The sequence below is a fragment of the Chrysochloris asiatica genome, unplaced genomic scaffold (genome assembly GCF_000296735.1).
Source record: "Chrysochloris asiatica unplaced genomic scaffold, ChrAsi1.0 scaffold00056, whole genome shotgun sequence".
NCBI lineage: Eukaryota > Metazoa > Chordata > Mammalia > Afrosoricida > Chrysochloridae > Chrysochloris > Chrysochloris asiatica.
This window is the reverse complement of record NW_006408574.1, coordinates 12,088,765-12,107,038: the sequence shown is the minus strand read 5'-3', so window position 1 is coordinate 12,107,038 and position 18,274 is coordinate 12,088,765. Positions and strand designations below refer to the sequence as shown.

The 18,274-nt window shown below is 42.9% G+C and overlaps 1 protein-coding gene across 1 annotated transcript in view; it reads left to right on the top strand.

The window, feature by feature from the left end:
• Positions 1-18,274, top strand: part of GLDC (glycine dehydrogenase (decarboxylating)) — a 114,673-nt gene that overhangs the window by 30,852 nt on the left and 65,547 nt on the right. Inside the window, exons 4-7 of the mRNA XM_006863763.1 lie at positions 8,003-8,167; positions 12,804-12,881; positions 13,745-13,892; positions 14,758-14,954. Coding sequence (XP_006863825.1) covers positions 8,003-8,167; positions 12,804-12,881; positions 13,745-13,892; positions 14,758-14,954 — 588 coding nt within the window. The remainder of the gene's footprint in view (positions 1-8,002; positions 8,168-12,803; positions 12,882-13,744; positions 13,893-14,757; positions 14,955-18,274) is intronic.

The window sequence follows — 18,274 nt, the reverse complement described above, 5'->3', positions numbered from 1 at the left end:
GCATTCTGGCTGCACTTCTTCCAACACAGATTTGTTTGTTTTTCTGGCAGTCCAACACCATAGCTCAAATGCATCAATTCTTCTAGGATCTTCCTTATTTCTGGTAGCCACAAAAATGAATTTTGGTGTCAACATTTGCTGACGTAGTTCTGGTGGTACTGTGGATCAGGCATTGGGTTTTATAACTACAAGGAAAGCAGTTCAAATCTGCCAGTCGCCTCACAGAGGAAAGATTTACAATCTTGGGTCACTATGAGTTGGAATCAACTTGATAGCAGTTGGGGTTTGGGGGGTACGTGGTGGTTAGTTAGGTGCTATGGAGGTGGTTCCGACTCATAGCAACCCTCTGCACAGCAGAGCAAGCTACTGACTGTTCCTGGTCCATCCTCACAATGGTTAGGTTTGAGCCCAAAGAGGCTGTACCATGCCAATCCATCTCGTTGTGGGGGGGTGGTCTTCCTCTTTTTCACTGACCCTCCACTTTTCCAAGCATGATGTCCTTCTCCAGGGACTGGGCTATTTGATAACATGTCCAAACTATGAAACATGAAGGAGCACGCTGGCTGTACTTCTTCCAACACAGATTGTTTTGTTATACATTTGCCTGCTTCATCTAAGTGGTGGTTGTTGGAACCGTCAAGTCAATTTTGACTCGTAGTTGACACCATGTGACAGAGTAAGGTTTTCTTGTGTCTACTGGTGCAGATGACCAGGTCTTCCTCCCTCAGAGCTGCGAGGTGGGTTAGCTGGGTGGGATCCTACAATATTTGTTCCTTCTTGACCGAGTTATTTCACTCAGCAGAATGCTCTCAAGGCTTCCTGTGTCTTCAAGATCCCATAATGCTTTCAAGATGCTATATTGTAGCATCGCTTAAAAACAATTTATTAGTAAAAGAACAGGAATGAATTACTGCCCAAGAATGAGTTTTTCTGCTTTGTGAGTGTGTGGCTTGTGGATTCATTCCCACCGTGGTGTTGCTCAAAGTTGGAACAGTAAGGAACCAGTTGGAGTTCAAAAGGAAATAGTGGCCTGTTTTTCCTCCCCCTTAAAAAAATAAGCTTCAAAGGTTCATGAATGGGCGGCTGCAGCCTGGCCGTCTGAATCCTGGCCGGCAGCCTGGCTCCTGCTGGTCATCCACAGGGTAGTCCACTGACTACCTCCTGCCTGTGAGCGAATGTGTTCATTCAGTGTTCTGAGGGAGAACGAGGAGATGCTGTTCTTTTGCTTGCCAGCCCTAAATATTCCTTTGCATTCTGGGATAGCTGCTCTAAACCCACGATGAGACTACTTGGTGCTGATAGAGGGAGAGGTACTCATGGGGAGGGGGTGTGGATTCACATTATCATCCTTCTGAATGGTTTCCATAGAGATGCAACCAACAAATTTCCGGCAACGTGAGGTGAAAATAAATGGATAACATAGCTGTGAGAATACAAACATTAGGCTTTAAAGAGAAAATTGATGTTGAGTCCAGAATATATATTTATGGGGTTCGCTGTTCCAAATTTTTGGCTGTTGATAGTATCAGTCACTAGTACCATCAGAGCATTGGCATTTTCCTTGTGGCAATTTCTGTTTTATGTGATTTGGCACCAGGATGAAAATGGGGGAATTTCATGAATGTCCTATTGCTAAGCCCCTACCACTCCGTCCTTCCTCAATTCCAGAAAGAAGTCACAGTCCAAATGACAGAAATTACGATGATTCTGGAGTAAATGCTCATGCTCTGTTGATTCTGTCTATAGTATCCTGTTTGAGGCAATTGGATGTTTTCTTGTTGGTGCAGACACATGCTTAAGATATCAGAATACATCTAGAAACAGAAACCAATTGAGTTACATAGTGAATTGGAATGTAAGAGTTGTGGGGTACAGATGCGTTTTCTTAAACACTGTGCTTTGCCTGGTGGAGTTTGGAGGATTATGACTGATTTTTATCTTAATGGTTACTGTATATCTATACTTTAAATGTGTCCACAAAGATAACATGCACATGCATATAACACACACACGTGCATATAACATATAACACAGGGCACATATGGCAAAGTATAACTTGTGAGGGAGTTGTTTGCAAAAAAAAAAAAAAAAGTGTAACTTTTTACAGTTTTACACATTTTTAGTGTAAAATATGGTATCTGAGTTTCCCAACTTTCACAATGGACATGTCTAATGTAATTAGCAAAAAAAGAGAGCAGTAAATAGGTTCCTGACACCTAGAAAATACTTCGACATGGCAGCTGGTGTCTTTACATTTTTGAATGTACAGTAAAAAGGAAATAGGAATTACTGTTAGCCACACCACCTGAGAAAAACACTTCTCAGTTCACTTCTTTCTTTTGTGTGTGTGAGGCAATAACATTTATTTCTTTGTATAAACTGAAAAAAAAAGGGGAATCATAGAACCTTAAATAAAAAAATGTCTCTCAAAATCTTTAAGACCAAACAATTGTTGTGCCATCATGTCAGTACCAATGCATAGAAACCCTGTGTAGGGTTTCCGAGGAACGGCTGGTGGGTTTGAACCACTGGCCTCTGGTTAGCAGTCCATTGCTTATCCTACAGCACCACATCAACTTAGTTAGTAAAGAAAGTCTGCCTTGTGTGTTGTGCTAGTTTAAGACCTATCTATATGGGTTCAAATTGACAGCAACAACTCCAAAGGTCAGATAGAAAATTTAAAGGTGGTGAGTTTATGTATGGAGCACTGGTGGTTAAAGCACTTGGAACACAGGTGTTCGAATCTACCAGTTGCTCTCGGGAAGAAAGATGTAGCTGCCGGCTTCCATAAAGGTGGCCACCTTGGAAACTGTGGGGCAGTTCTGCTCTGTCCTGGTCAGTCACTGTAATTCGGAATCAACTTGATGGCAGTGGGTAATGGAAGTTTTTGTTAATGGCTGGGGGACAGTTTGCAAAAGTTGAGGACGATTGGTCACGCAACTTGAGGAACATAATCTGTTTTCACGGAATGGTTCTTGTAGAAACTGTTGAGTTGGTGTATATTCTCAACCAACAAAATAATCAATTAATTTTAAAAATAAGATGATCTTAGTTTACATCATTTCCTCCCCGTAAGTTTTTGTCTTGGTGGTGGTGTTGAGAATGTATGTACACAGCAGAGCATACACCAATTCAACAATTTCTTCCCCCACAATTCCATGAAACCCATTCTTTTTCTGAGTTGGTCCTCTTCTGTGAACATGAACTCACCACACTGTAAGCTTCCTATCTAATCTTTTGAATTGCTGTTGTCGATTTGGTCATATAGATATGACAGTCTGTCAATATCAATAGTTCTTATAAGATCATAATGCTCAAGTTAGACATATTTTACTACTTAAGTTAAACTGTTGTTCAGTTTTAAGGTGACTTTAGGGAACACTTTTGGTTTAAGCTTTAAAGATTTTCTCAGTGAAATAGTTTCAGGAGTTCTTCCATTCTCCATGACTCTAGAAAGTCTATGAGAATTTGAAGTTCTGTTCTGCATTTCCCCCCTTTTGGTCAGGATTCTTCTTTAGCATCTTTGATCAAAATGTTCAGTAATGGTAGCCGAGCATTGTCCAGTTCTTCTGCCTCATACGTAGCCCAGGAGGCAGGTGTTCACAACACAGTCCATATCCTCTTCCTGTTCCTAACCCTCCTTCCTCTGCTGCTCCAAGTAAGTAGAAACCACCACTGTGTCCTGGATGGTAGCCTGCAAGCTATTAGGACTCAGTCTATACAATGAATTAGGAGATAGAAGTGAAGTGCTAAACGTGTTATTAGACCAATTAACTGGATGTCCCATGAAATCATGACCGTAAACCTCCAAACCAAGGAACCAAATCCCATGACGTGTTGGTTGTACATAATCAGCCTTTTTCCCTTTTGCTTTTTCTTCTTTTTTTAAAAAAACTTTTTATTGTGAATGGAGTGACGCTTTACAGACAAGATCATCAGTTTCACATCCAACAAATCATAGACTCTGTTTCATCTTAATGATTGCATCCCCTCCACGCAACAACACTTCCTCCCTGTGGTTCCTGCTTCCATTCCACCCCTCTTCCGAGCCCTTCTCAACTTTGTCCTTAGCTAAATGTTGCCCTTTAGATTTTGAATGATTGACCATTCCGTGGTGAGCAGACCTTACTAGGGTTGTTGTCCCCCTATATACCTATCTACTGTTTGACCAAAAATTGGGCCACAACGGTGAGTTCCTTTCCAGACTTGAAGGGTGCTCGAGGGCTATAGTCTCATGTTCCGTCAGTCTCTTCCTGACCAGTAAGCCCAGTCTTAATTTTTTCCACACTGTCTCCCACTTTATCTGGGACATTCTAATGTGATCCCCTTTTAGAGTCGTTGGTAGCAGTAGTCGGGCACCCTCTAGTCTTCTGGTCTCAGAGTCATGGACACATGTTCCCATGTTCCACTGGTCCAACTGGACAGATTGATTCCAAGCATCTTCAGTTCTTATCATTCTTCTTTCTTCCACACTTGGAGAGACCGATAGCTGCCTCTCAGATGTCTGCTCATGAGCTTTTAACAGCCCAGGTGCTACGCACCAAAGTGGGATGCAGAACAGTGTCTTTGTGGACTGTGTTATGCCAGTTAACCATGGTGTCCCCGGAGACTCTGGTCCTGGGACACCTCATTGCCTTAAGAGGTTTGAGAGTATCTTAGACGTCTTCATCATTTTGCCTGCTGTTTGCTCCAGAGCATTCATAGGTGTGTTTGTAGCAAAGGTTCAAATATCTTCTTTCAAACTCTTATATGTATTTGGGTTTTTTTTTTTTAAGTTTTTTTTAGTGAATTGAGTGAAGGTTTAGAGAGCAGAGCATCCGTTTTTCATTCAGCAAAACCTTGCTTCATTACAATGATTACAATCCCCTCCATGTACCAATGGTGAATAGTACTTACCTCTGTTCACGTTAACTCTTGCATTCCTCCCTGTGTCTCCCACTACCTCTGGCACCCTCCCTCCTGTTGTATATTGCCTGCCCTGTCACCCATGTTAACATGTCTGTACCCTCTGTTGTTCTTAAGTGCTGAAGTGTCAGTTCCAAGTCATAGTGACCCTGTACAGGGTTTCCGAGGAGCGACTGGTGAGTTTGAACCACTGACCTTGCAGTTCCAACGGACCTTGAAGGCGTGTGCTTATCCTACAACACGTACTGTAGCCCATGAATAATTCCCTCCCCCCACTACCTCCCACCCCCTACATCTTACTTTTTAGATGAATAATATCGGGGCTATATACCATGTTAGAAACTGTTCTCTTTCAGCATTGTTTTTAATGAATTCACAGTAATACATTATCAGTGTTGTCTAATTAGTGGATCATTTCCCTGTTAGTGAACACCTTGTTTGCTGCTGACTTTTCAATATTCTATTCAGTGTTATCATATGTTGTTATACTTTTTTTTTGTCAACTTTATGTATATACTGAATTGTCTCCCTATGTCTCAGATGGGCTGGCTTCTATGTGTGCATGTATGTGTACGTCTACTTATTAATAATAGGATTCTAAGTAAAATGTAACGTTTGTGTTAGCAAGGCAGTGTAAGCATATAGCCAGAGTAGTGTGGGAAAGTTGTGTGACTGGAGATCACAACTGCCCAACTGCCCTTTGTCTACCCTTTTGTAAAACCTTGTTTCTGCTCGGACCCCTGTGCTGCTTGGCTGCACTGTGTATGGAGTACTTAATCATTCCAGGTCACCCACCACATACAGTCTGGCCAGCTACTTTACAGTTGCTAAGCCTGGCTGTCCAAGGAGCTGACGGAAGCAAGAATTTACTCGGCTGCGTGTACACGCAAAGCTGCTCCAATTAAAGGTTCAGGAAATTATTTCAGAGTCCAGACGCTGTACTGTTGGCTGAGGCAAGCTCTCCCCACTACCTGCCTACCCGAGTTAACAAGAGACTGAAATGATACTTGAATTGAAGCCTTCCCAAATCAAAGAATGGATATAATGGCCTGAAGGTTATTCTGAAATGAAGCAGGAGAGGAAGGAAATGGGCTTGAAAAAAGAAAACAAACGAACAAAAAATTCAGTGCTTGTCTGTCTTGCGAGTAGAGAAACAGTTGTTGTTCTTAAGTGCCATCAAGTTGGTTCCAACTCAGAGCTTCCCTGTACAGGGTTTCCAAGGGGCAGCTGGTGAGCGTGGACTGCCGACCTTGTGGTTCAAACAGACTTTGCAGTCCAGTGCATTAAGCCACAGCGCCACTCCAGGACTCCAGAGAAACAGTGGGGATCTGAAAGGCTGGCAGCCACACGTAGTTGTTTGAAACTAAATCTGAACTTGTCTACCGGAGTCAGAGGAAATCGATTTTAGCTGAGAAGCAGGCAGCTCACCCTCAATCCTCTCACCATATTTCATTTGCTTTCAAACACACCTCTCTCTAAAATGATTTCAATTATTTACTGACTCTGATTCCCTTTGAGAAGGCACCCTGGTGGCACAGTGTTCAAGTGCTTGGCTGCTAACCAAAAGGTCAGCAGTTCAAACCCACTGGCCTCTGTTAAGATGGCAGCCTCGCGAATTCTCAGGGGCAGTTCGAATCGCTCGGATGCAGGGGGGTCTCTGGAAGTCAGAATTGACTCAGTGACATCCCAGAACAACAGCACCATTCACCTCTAGAATACAGTCCCTTTGAGGTGTGGGAACTGTATCCATCTTGCATCCTGTGTGTCACCAGAACCTATAAGAGGTCTTGGCACATAGTAGGTCCTCAGTGAATGGTTGTGGGATGAGTGAATGAAGAAAGGAATCATTAAAGGATGAAGGAATTACATCAGTAATGCATACAGTAAAAGCCACATTCCTGCCTTATACCGGGAGGAAGTAAGATTAAAATCTGTATCCATTTGTATAGAGTTAATTTCTGCAGACTCTTAGAAACTAAGTAATGAGAATCCTCAACTAGACCTCTGTTAACTTCTTGGGAACACATAGAACCTCTCTTGGTTAGTATAAAACAAAGATTTAAAAAAAATAAATAACAAAGGTTTTACGAACCAGAGTATTAGTTACATGGATGCTTTTCTATTATGAACTTGAATGACGTAAACGTTCAGCTGTAAGAAAGGTAGCAAAAGGTAAGATTTCTGCTTATTATACCATTATTGTTGGTGGTGGTGTTAAGTGTCCTCGAGTCAGTTCTGACCCATTGTGACCCTGTATAGGGTTTCCAAGGAGCAGCTCGTGAGCTTGAACCACTGACCTACGGTTCAGACAACTTTACAGTCCAGCACATTAGCCCACAGCGCCACCCGAGGACTCCTGTTATACCATAAGCAAGTTCAAATGGACATGAAGAACCAGCTTACAGTGACGCATAGACGCAAAACCAAACCAACCCACTGCTGTTGAGTGAATTTTCTACTCTAAGGACAGAGTAGAGCTGCTCCTTTGAGCTTCTGAGACTAAATTTTTATAGGGGCCAACGGCCTCATCTTTCTCCCATGGAGTAGCTGGTGGGTTTGAACTACCTACCTTGCAGTCAGCAGCCCAATGCTGAACCTATAGCACAACCAAGGCTCTGTATACATACGATGTTGTTGTTAAGTACTGTCAAGTTGGTTCACTGGTTTAAGCTCACCAGCCGCTCCTTAGAAACCCTATACAGGGTCACTGTGGGCTGTAACCAGCTCAACAGCACTTAACAACAACAACATATAGGTGTTTAGAGTCCTGGTGTGGCACTGTGGGATTATAGCACTAAACTGCAAGGTCAGTTTTAAACACAAGATCGGCAGTTCAAACTCTTCAGAAACCCTATACAGGGTCACTGTGGGCTGTAACCAGCTCAACAGCACTTAACAACAACATCTAGGTTATTATGAGTCCGTACGTAACAACAATTTAATTCTAAGCTTCCTTATGAAAGCCAAAAGGACAGTTTACTGATGTGTCCCCTGATTCTCCCTAAAGGAGGCAGGTGTTGAATTCTAAAATGAAGACATTTGCTGAGCTTCTCTGAACAACAGTCATGGTGTGGACCTGGGCTTGTTTCCCTTACAGGATTACCCAGTATACCCCGTACCAGCCAGAGGTGTCTCAGGGAAGGCTGGAGTGCTTACTCAACTACCAGACCATGGTGTGTGACCTCACAGGCCTGAACACGGCCAATGCATCCCTGCTGGATGAGGCCACCGCAGCGGCGGAGGCCATGCAGTTGTGCTACAGGTGAGTCCGTCTGTCTGTCTGCCTCCTCTGTCTCACACACTGATTGCATGACATACTAGGTCAGTAACAGCAATTTTTGGTAGCTGCTGGTAAGGAAAGCAAGCCTTTGGGTTCTGTGCTCAGCTCCTAACTGTAACGTTGGAGGTTTGAGTCCACCTTGAGGAGCCTGGTGATCTCCAGAAAAACCAGCTATTAAGAATCCTATGTTTGACTCTGACATACTTGAGGTTGCTGTGAGTTGCCACTTATTGTGCTGTTAAATAAAACACTATTGTTTATTGTTCATTGGAGTTCTAGTGTGGTGCTGCGGGTTAAGCGCTGGACTGCAAGGTTGGTTTGAACCACAAGGTCGGCAGTTCAATCTCACCAGCTGCTCACTGGAAACCCTATACAGGATCATTATACCAAACTCATGGCACTTAACAACAACAATATTTGTTGATTGTTTAACATTATATAAGAAAGACTTTTTATTTTCTCTTATGCAGTGCTAAGTCCAGGCCTGTTATGGTGACTCCAAAAATACCATCAGGGATCAAAGTTCCTCTTTCTGAGCCTTGAACGTAGTGGGCTTTAAATCGTTTTCTGGAAGCCTCCACTTACGTTTCATTGACCACCCTTTTTTGCAAGCGACATGGGAAATGTAGTTAAATGTTTTGCTTTTTTTTTTTTCTAAGATGGGAACATCGCTTCCCCTTGCATTTTAGGGAATGTTGCTAATCATGAAGAAGAGATGAATATTGACTAATAGGAACTAGCCAATGATGTCCTTTTGGGGAGAGTATTGTTTGTATATTCTGTTTAGTGTTTCAATGTTCCTTGTTGTTGTTAAGTGCCGTTGAGTCTATTCCGACTCACAACAACCCTGTACAGGGTTTTGCAAGGAGCAACTGGTGGGTTTGAACTGCCAACTTTGTAGTTCACAGTCCAGTGCTTATTCTACAGCACCAGACAGTCCACTTTTATTTCCTATTTAACAATATTTTGATCTCCGTGATTCACTTTCTAGAATGTTATTTATTGGGTACACAGCCACCCACTTGCCTAATTTAGTCTCATCCTTTCTGGTAGACATTTTTTTTAAATTCTCACTTGCTACAGTTATTGTTATACTTACGAGCATCCTTACAATCAATTTGTCATCAAAACTTCTGATGGTTTCCTCAGCTTACATTTGAAGAAGTAGAATGACTAGATTCTGGTGAATAGCTACCATTGCTCTCCAATTTCTCACCTCCTTGAATCCTCTGCCTTGTGAGTTCTTGTGAGTGGACAGTCGTGTTGGGAAATCTGCCCACGTTCGAGGCACATCTGTCTCAGTTTATGACCCTGTACCTGAATGCCCTCGGAAGCCCCTTTCTTAGCTTCCTGGGACTAGGAGGTGATGGTACTCAAACTCATGCCGCAGATTCAGAGGCCTGCATGCTTCTGCTCAGCCACAGGAACAGCCCTGGGGGGTGGTTCAGGCTCTTCTTTCTGTCCCTTAAGGACAGCCACAAAGGAATGTCATCCACCCACGTCTTCTCAGCTCTGTTTCTCATTGCATGGCCCTCTTCCTCCTCATTCCCATCCTTTCGCATCTCTCCCTTCTAACCCCTTCCCCCCTGCCCTCTGTTAAATATGTTTAAGTTCTCTGAGCTTAAATTTTCATCTCAGACTTGAGCAAGCTGAGGACTTTACTGCCCTGGATGGTGCAGCGTTTCTACCCCAAGCTTATGAGCCAAACACAAACTGCAAGCATTTGACTTGTCTCCTGTCTCCTAGCTCTCACGCCTGTGGGTGTGTACTTGTGAAAAGTTGTCCAAAGACCTTCCTTACAGGAATGATGGTTATGTCAGGTGCCATGAAATTGATTCCAACACATAAAACGTAAACCTACAGCCATAGAATCTATTTGGACTCATAGAAACCCTATAGGGGATTTCCAAGGCTGTAAATGTTGGGTTTGAACTGCCAACCTTGTGGTTAGCAGCCCAGGGTTTATCCTATAGCATCCACATACAACAGAACCAAACACTGCCCAGTCCCGCGTCTTCCCTCACAGTGGTTATTACTTTGAGTCATCTCGTTGGGAGTCTTCCTCCTTTTTGCTGACTCTCTAATTTCCCAAGTGTGATGTCCTTCTCCAGAGACTGGTTCTTTCTCAAGACACGTCCAAAGTATGAGAGAAGAAGTCTCACCATTCTGGTCTCTACGGAACAGTCTGGCTGCATTTCTTCCAACACAGAGATGTTAGTTCTTTGGCAGCCCATGGCACTTTCAGTATTCTTCACCAACATCCTATTTCAAAGGCATCAATTCGTCTTTGGTCTTCCTTATTCATTATCCAGCGTTTGCATGCATATGGGGTTTTTTCTTCTATGGAAATGTCATTATGATAGGGTGACTATTTAATAATAATGGAATCTCATTTTGCTAGGAAACTTGCACTTTTAAAGTTGTTTGTAAGGCTTTGTTCTTTTAATCTTAAGCTACATATGTAGTGTTGTCTCCACCTTATATACTTGACGATGAGATGGGTCTGCAGATTTTTTTAGATTCAGTCTGTGAAGAGCATTGCACTTTTGGGAACTGTTTTCACATCTACCCAACTCTATTAATCCTCTGTTAAATATGTTTTTATTACAAAGTTAATACTTCGTCATAGTGGAACAATTCTACAGAAGAGAAGGATGTGATGAAGATTAAAGCACTCTTACCCATTTCTACTTCTTAGAGAAAGCCGCTGTTACCTGTTCCTTGTGTGTCTCTCTGGGAAAAAATTACACGTGTAGCCCAATATCCACATAGCCTTCCCCTTTTCTTTTTAGTCAGATGTGGTCCTAATATAGGCATACTGCAGAAATATTGTGGATTCGGTTCCAAACCTCTGCAATAAAGAGAATAACATAATAATCCCAGCTGCATGGGTGTTTGGGTTTCCCAATGCATGTAAAGTTATGTTTACGCTCTGACGTAGCTCTGATGTGCACTTTTGTTGTTGTTGTTAAATGCCAGTGAGTCCGTTTTGATTTATAATGGCCCTGTATAGGGTTTCTGAAAGAACTCTGGTAGCATAGTGGTTACGAATCGGGCTGTGGGCCACAAGGTCAGCAGTTCGAAACTACCAGCTGTTCCGCAGGAGAAAAATGAGGCTTTCTGCTCCCGTAAAGATTTACAGCCTTGGAAACCCTGTACAGGGTCGCTATGAGTTGGAACCAACTCCACGGCATATAACAACAACTACGTAGGGTTTCTGAAGAGTGGCTGGTGAGCTTGAACTGCCGACCTTGAGGTTCAGATTGACCTTGTGGTCCAGCACATTAACCTACAGCACCACCTCAGAACTCCAAATGTGCACTAGCATTACCAAACAAAAAGTTTGATATGCTACGGAATCCAATTTCTGGTTGACCCTCTTAAAATGATTCAGAATTTTTAAGAGGAAGAAAGCCAAGGACAGTGAGAATGACCAATGTGTGATCTAGGGATTCAGCATGAGCACCTGCTGTATTTGGGGAAACAGTACTGCAGCGGGCTTGCCACAACCTTCGATTTGTGGAAAAGGCAATCTCGGCAAAGCGCACCAAAGTGCAGTTGCAACAAAATGACAAGTGTCCAGATGTGAACTGTTGACCATTCCCATTCATTCTGGTTCCTGAAACCATGGCTGTCCAGGCTTTGGGTCCTAGACCCATCTCTACTCGTCACTGACTATGTGGCCTTACACACATCACAACGATTCTGAGGATTTTTTGTCTTCTCTTGAAGGGAGACTCTTGGTTTAGATTGTCTCTGAATGCTCTGTTGGCAATCAAATTTGATGTTGTTTTCATTGTTGTTGTTAACTGCCATCGAGTTGGTTCCGACTCATAGCGACCCCGTATGGGGTTTCAAGGAGCGGCTGGTGAGCTTGAATCGCCGATGGTGCCGTCCAGTGGTTTAGCCCACAGCGCCATTGTGTCCACTCCACACATGGCGACATTGTGTTCTATACAACTGGAGGAGACTGCCCGCTTCTGCAGCAATCTCATGACCACTCACATGCTCGCCTCCATTGTTGCAGCGTCTGAGCCAGGGCAGCTCAGCGAAGGGCTCCCTTGCTGGCCCTGCACGTCATCAAACACAATGTTTGTTCTCCTCCAACAATTGACCCTTCCTGATGACACGCCCAAAGCAAACAAGTCAGACAGTCTTCCAGAGGGTTTTTCATTGGTACATTTCAGATTTCTAGACCTTTCCTTCTAGCCCGTTTTATTCCAAAAGTATACTGAAACCTATTCACCATAGGTGACCTTGCTCTGGTATTTGAAGCCAGTGGTATAGCTTCCAGCATCAAAACAACACAGCCACATGCAGGACATTATAGTATGACAGACAGCAGGTGGTGAGGATGTTTTTATTAGAAGAATTATTGTTTGATTTTCATTTATTGCCTACCCACGATCCATTTCTTTTTTCATCTTAAAAAATCTGAACCATTCGAAGGCTGTTGTTGCTAAAAGAGGTTGAACTAGTAAATGCCATTAGTTGTTAATGACGCAATGTTTTTCATACTCTGTTCAATCCTCCCCAAGTACTGTCTTTGTTTTGTGTTCTTAGAGGATCGCTGATTCCTTTTTTGCTCATGTTTGAATGTGATTTCTCTTTCAAACAGACACAACAAGAGGAGGACATTTTTTGTAGACCCTCGTTGCCACCCACAGACAATAGCGGTCGTCCAGACTCGAGCCAAGTAATGAACTCCATTTGTGTTTTGAACTCAGGGGTAAAATGTCCATCTGTACTGTTTGTCTCTTTCTCACTTCCAGACTGACTGGAGTTGAAGCTAGTTATACTGGAACTGTTGAGTTTTACTTTCAGGCTTTTCCTACCCTGTGGGCTACACACCTGTTTCCTTCCTGGATCTCTCCAGGGCATGAATTGTGTCCACATTGAGGGGAGAGACCGACACACAATGGGAAGAGACCATGTGAGGAACCTTCTATGGAATATTAAAGAAAGCCAAGGGCTGCCAATAAGGAAGGCCCCTCATCTAAGGGTTGAGGCCATAATTTGGTTTAATAGCCTCCCAAATTGTAAGACAATAAGTTACTGTTTAAGCCAAAAGCAAAACCCAAAACCCCAAAGGAATTGAGAGGAGAGTATCCAGGGGCTTTTGTTTCCCGTGTTTCATAGTAAGGTATCATATTGTCTTTTGTTTCTTGTATAGCCATTAAAAATCTGAAAGTCATTTCAACTGTGCCTCAGAAAGTTTGAGAAACAGGAGACAGTGGAACCCTCACACGGTTGTTATGATTTCGTGCGTGTTTCTTGCAAACATAGATTGTTTTATGGCAACCCACACACACAACACTCCCAGGTGGGAGTGGAGATGTCTTTGTTGTTTCAGGGTCCCTAACTCCAGGTCTTCTCTGTGGAACAGCTTCTGACAGGAAAAGGGGAGGAAGAGGGGTAAAGGTGGACTGTTAGGATGTGCTTGTAGGAATCACTGTTGTGAGGGATGGGGTAGGTGTTGAGGGTGTGGGATCAAGGAAGGGCTCTTCATCCTTCACCGAAGAGGTGATTTGATTTCCCTTTTGTCTCTTGTGTTTTTAGATACGCTGGAGTCCTCGTTGAAATAAAGTTACCCCACGAGATGGACTTCAGTGGAAAAGATGTCAGTGGTGTTTTGTTTCAATACCCCGACACTGAGGGGAAGGTGGAAGACTTCACGGAGCTGGTAGAGCGAGCCCATCAGAGTGGGGTAGGGAAACCACCCTCTTTGGGGGCCGGCATGGTCCGGTGTCTTTTTGTTTTCCACACCCCCAATCCTTAGCTTGATTACTTGGAATGGTAAAACTCTCTTGGTTTTAAATGTGTTTTGTTCAAGGATTCCTAGTATATTGTAGGAATAGGAGTCCTGGTGTGGCGTCATAGGATAAGCACTCGACTTCAAGGTCAGCTTGAACTACAAAGTCGGTGGTTTGAACTAACCGGACACTCCTTGGAAACCCTATACAGGGTCACTCTGGGTTGGAACTGATTCGATGGCACTTCACAAAAACAACACTGTGGTGAATATGAGGGTGCTTCAAAAAATTTGTGGAAAGTTCCATTTTTCCACAAATTTTCTGACGCCCCCTCCTATTTGCTAAATATTCATGAATGCATGAGTAGATGAAGTTCAAGAGTAAGACCCCTGTCTAAAATCCGTCCTTGAAACTTTTATCTTTTGCGGGGTGGGGTGGGTAGGAATAAAGAATGTGGGTTAGGGTTAGCACTGTAGTTAGATATAGGCTAGGCCTAGTAATTCACTTAGTGTTAGGGGTATAGTAAGGGCTAGGGTTAGGGGTTGGACAAGGAGTTAAAGTTACAGTTATGTTTTTTTTTTTTTAATTGAAATATATTAGATTTCTTAATGTGAACGTTCTGTAACTACATTATGCCTTCATTTTACTTTCTTTTTTGTTCTAAGTACAGCAAACTAGTACTTCTGGTTTCTTATTTTTAGACTTGTCAGTTTGTTTTCCTCTGAATGTTTCTATATCTGGGTTGAGTTTTGGGTGATGTTGTCATATGTTAACCTAGCGTGCCCACTAACCTCCGCTTCTCTCTCATTTCATTTTCAGAGTCTGGCTTGTTGTGCTACTGACCTTTTAGCGCTATGTATCTTGAGGCCTCCTGGAGAGTTTGGTGTGGACATTGCCCTGGGCAACTCACAGAGATTCGGGGTGCCCCTGGGCTATGGAGGGCCTCACGCAGCCTTCTTTGCTGTCGGAGAGAACTTGGTGAGAATGATGCCTGGAAGAATGGTAGGGGTGACAAGGTAAAGTAGCTCATGTTTCCACTTTTCACTGTGCTGATGATTTTCTCTGTCCTTCTCCGGATCACAAAATGGGTACTTTCACTCTTAATTTAACTGGGCCACGTTGGGTCTATTCAGGAAATGTCTAACATAGATTGGGAGAAAAGAACTCCCATGTTTATCATTAACTACCATTAAATCGGCTCCAATTCAAAGTAACCATGTGAACAACAGAATGAAATGTTGCCCAGTACGCCTGCGCCATCTTTACAATTGTTTGGAGCCCATGATTGTAGCCACTCTGCATTTTGAGTGCCTTCCATTGTGACGGGAGTCAAAATGGCCCCAGATTCAAATATATTCGATAGCAACTCATTCATTGAGCCTTAAACAGGAAAAGACAAAACAAAGACAGTTATCCTGAATGAAAGAAACTGTCTGTCAGTATCACACAGTACAGAGGCAGTGGAGTCTGCTGACTCTCGCTCACCCCTGGGGTTCATTTCAGACGTTTGACAGAAAACAAAGAAGCTCATAACAATTGGTAGGATAATTCATCACTGTTGCAGGAAGGGCCATAATTGGGATACGTACATAATTGTACGATAAAAAAAGGTTATGGATTGACTGGCTGCTCTGCAAAGCCATCTTTGCGTTGTTCCCGGGTCCGGCTCCCTGCTCCCTGTAGCCACCTCCACCGCAGTCCTTCTCTGCCGCCGCTGAGGACTCCGGCAGCTCTCTCACCAGAGTCCCCGTACTTGCACTCTTTGTCATCCTCTGTATTGGATCACTGGCATGCCCCATCATGTCAGACGCAGCTGTGAACACCAGCTCTGAAATCACCACCAAGGACTTAAAGGAGAAGGAAGGAGGTTGTGGAGGAAACAGAAAATGGAAGGGATGCACCCGCTAATAGGAACACTAACGAGGAAAATGGGGAACAGGAGGCTGACAATGAGGTAGACAAGGAAGAGGAAGAAGGTGATGGTGAGGATGAAGATGAGGAGGCCAAGGCAGCTGCGGGCAAATGGGCAGCTGAAGATGATGATGATGTCGTTGACACCAAGGAGCAGAAGACCGACGAGGATGACTAGACAGCAGAAAAGGAAAAGTTAAACTTAAAAAGGCCACCGTGACCTATCCGTCCTCCACTTCCCGTCTCAGAATCTAAATGTGGTCACCTTCGAGTAGAGAGTTCCACCCCCTCACTTTGGGCAGCGCCGCCTGCAGATAACAAGGGCTCACCACCACCCAACCAAAACCACGATGTGAATTTGCAACAGGGGAGAAAAAAGAACCAAAACTTGCAAGGCCCTGCTTTTTTTCTTAAAGTACTTCAAAAAGGAAAATTTGTGTTTTTTATTTACATTTTATATTTTTGTACATATTGTTAGGGGTCAGCCATGTTTAATGATCTCGGATGACCACACCAGCCTTTGGAACGTTGTCAGTCCTAATTCTGACTTTACTTGTGGTGTGACCATGTTCATTATCATCTCAAAGGATTAAAAAAAACCTCGTGAAAAAAAGCAAAAACAACAACAATAAAAATTACACTCTTATTCCGAACATTCTGGTAACTTTTTTTGTGTATGTACTTAGCTGTACTATCAGGAGTTGGTTTGTATGATATGGTTAAAAAAGTCCAAAGATAAAGTTTCTTTTCCTTTTTTTTTTTTTGTCTATGAAGTTGCTGTTAATTTTTTGGGGCCTGTTTGATGTAAGTGTGAAACAGTGTTGTCCAACAATAAACCGGAATTTTATTTTGCTGAGTTGTTCTAAAAAAAATGGTTCTTGGATGCTTCTTAGTGGATGGGAATGACTCATGACCATGCAGCCTCGAGTCATCTTCACCAGGACCCCAACTTGTTACTTAAACTAAAATCAGTAACGACACACCCAGCAAGTGCCCCTCCCTAGGCTCATAGGGAGTTGGTACCTACTTTTTTTTTTTTTTTTTTTTAAGGTTTTTATTGTGGCTTGAGTGAAAGTTTACAGGGTAGATCATCAGTTTTACATTCAACAAATCATACACCTTGTTTCATTACAATGATTATAATCCCCTCCATGTACCATCAGTTAACAGTATTTCTCTCTATTCATTTTAGCTTTTTTTAAAAAACAAAACAAAACAAAAAAACCCACTCAGGCATATATAATAATTTACATCTCCAAAGGGCACATTCTGCAAGTTTGCCACCTGGCCACCAGCTAAAAAGTCCCTCTCTTCCCATGAATGTAGGGTCCTCAGCCGCTCCCCCTTCTCCATGACCCCATCTCTGCCTCTGTCTCTGGTGTCGCTGCTTCTCTGGATAAGGTACCGCGTTCTGCCTGTGCTCTTTTCCCTTGAAGGTCCTAGGGTCCTCTGTTTCTAGACTGTAAGATTAACCAATTCCCTGTTTTGTTACAAAACTTCTACCTTTGCAATTTGGACAGTCACAATTAGTCATGATAATAGTTACTCGCTATTGAATCATACAAATCTTATCCCCATCTCTTTTCACCAGACCCATCTAGACAAGATGAAAACTATTTAACAGGGATTCTTTCTTTGCCCCCATACTTTTAAACTAAACTCCCTTTTGAAACCTTGTAAGCCAGTCACTTCGTGCCTTTATCGCCCCCTCATTTTAGGTAAACAATGCCTAAGTTGCCCATCCCTATCTGCCCTGTGTACAGAGGAGATAGCATTGATACTAGATGTGAAGACTCCTTCCCTCTCTGTTGGTATTTAGAGTTACTACCTCTATGAGTAGTAACTACCTCTATGAGTAGTAACTCTAAATACCTACTGAATGTTTTAAAATCAAGAAAGGTGTGCGAGAAGGTTGTATTCTTTCACCATACTTATTCAACCTGTATGTTGGGCAAATAATTCGGGAAGCTGGGTTCTATGAAGAAAAACGTGGCATCAGGATTAGAGGAAGACTCATTAACAACCTGCGATATGCAGACGATACAACCTTGCTTGCTGAAAGTGAGGAGGACTTAAAACATTTACTGATGAAGATCAAAGAGCACAGCCTTCAGTATGGATTACATCTCAATGTAAAGACAAAAAAAATCCTCACTACTGGACCAATAAACAACATTCTTTATCAGTGGAGAAAAGATTGAAGCTGTCAAGGACTTCATTCTTCTTGGGTCAACTATCAACACTCTCGGAAGCAGCGGTTAAGAGATCAGACGCATATTGCATTAAGCAGATCTGCTGCACAAGACCTTTTTAAAGTGTTGAAGAACAAAGATGTCAGCTTGAGGACTAAGGTGCGCCTGACCCAAGCCATGGTATTTTCAGTAGCCTCATATGCATGTGAAAGCTGGACAGTGAATAAGGAAGA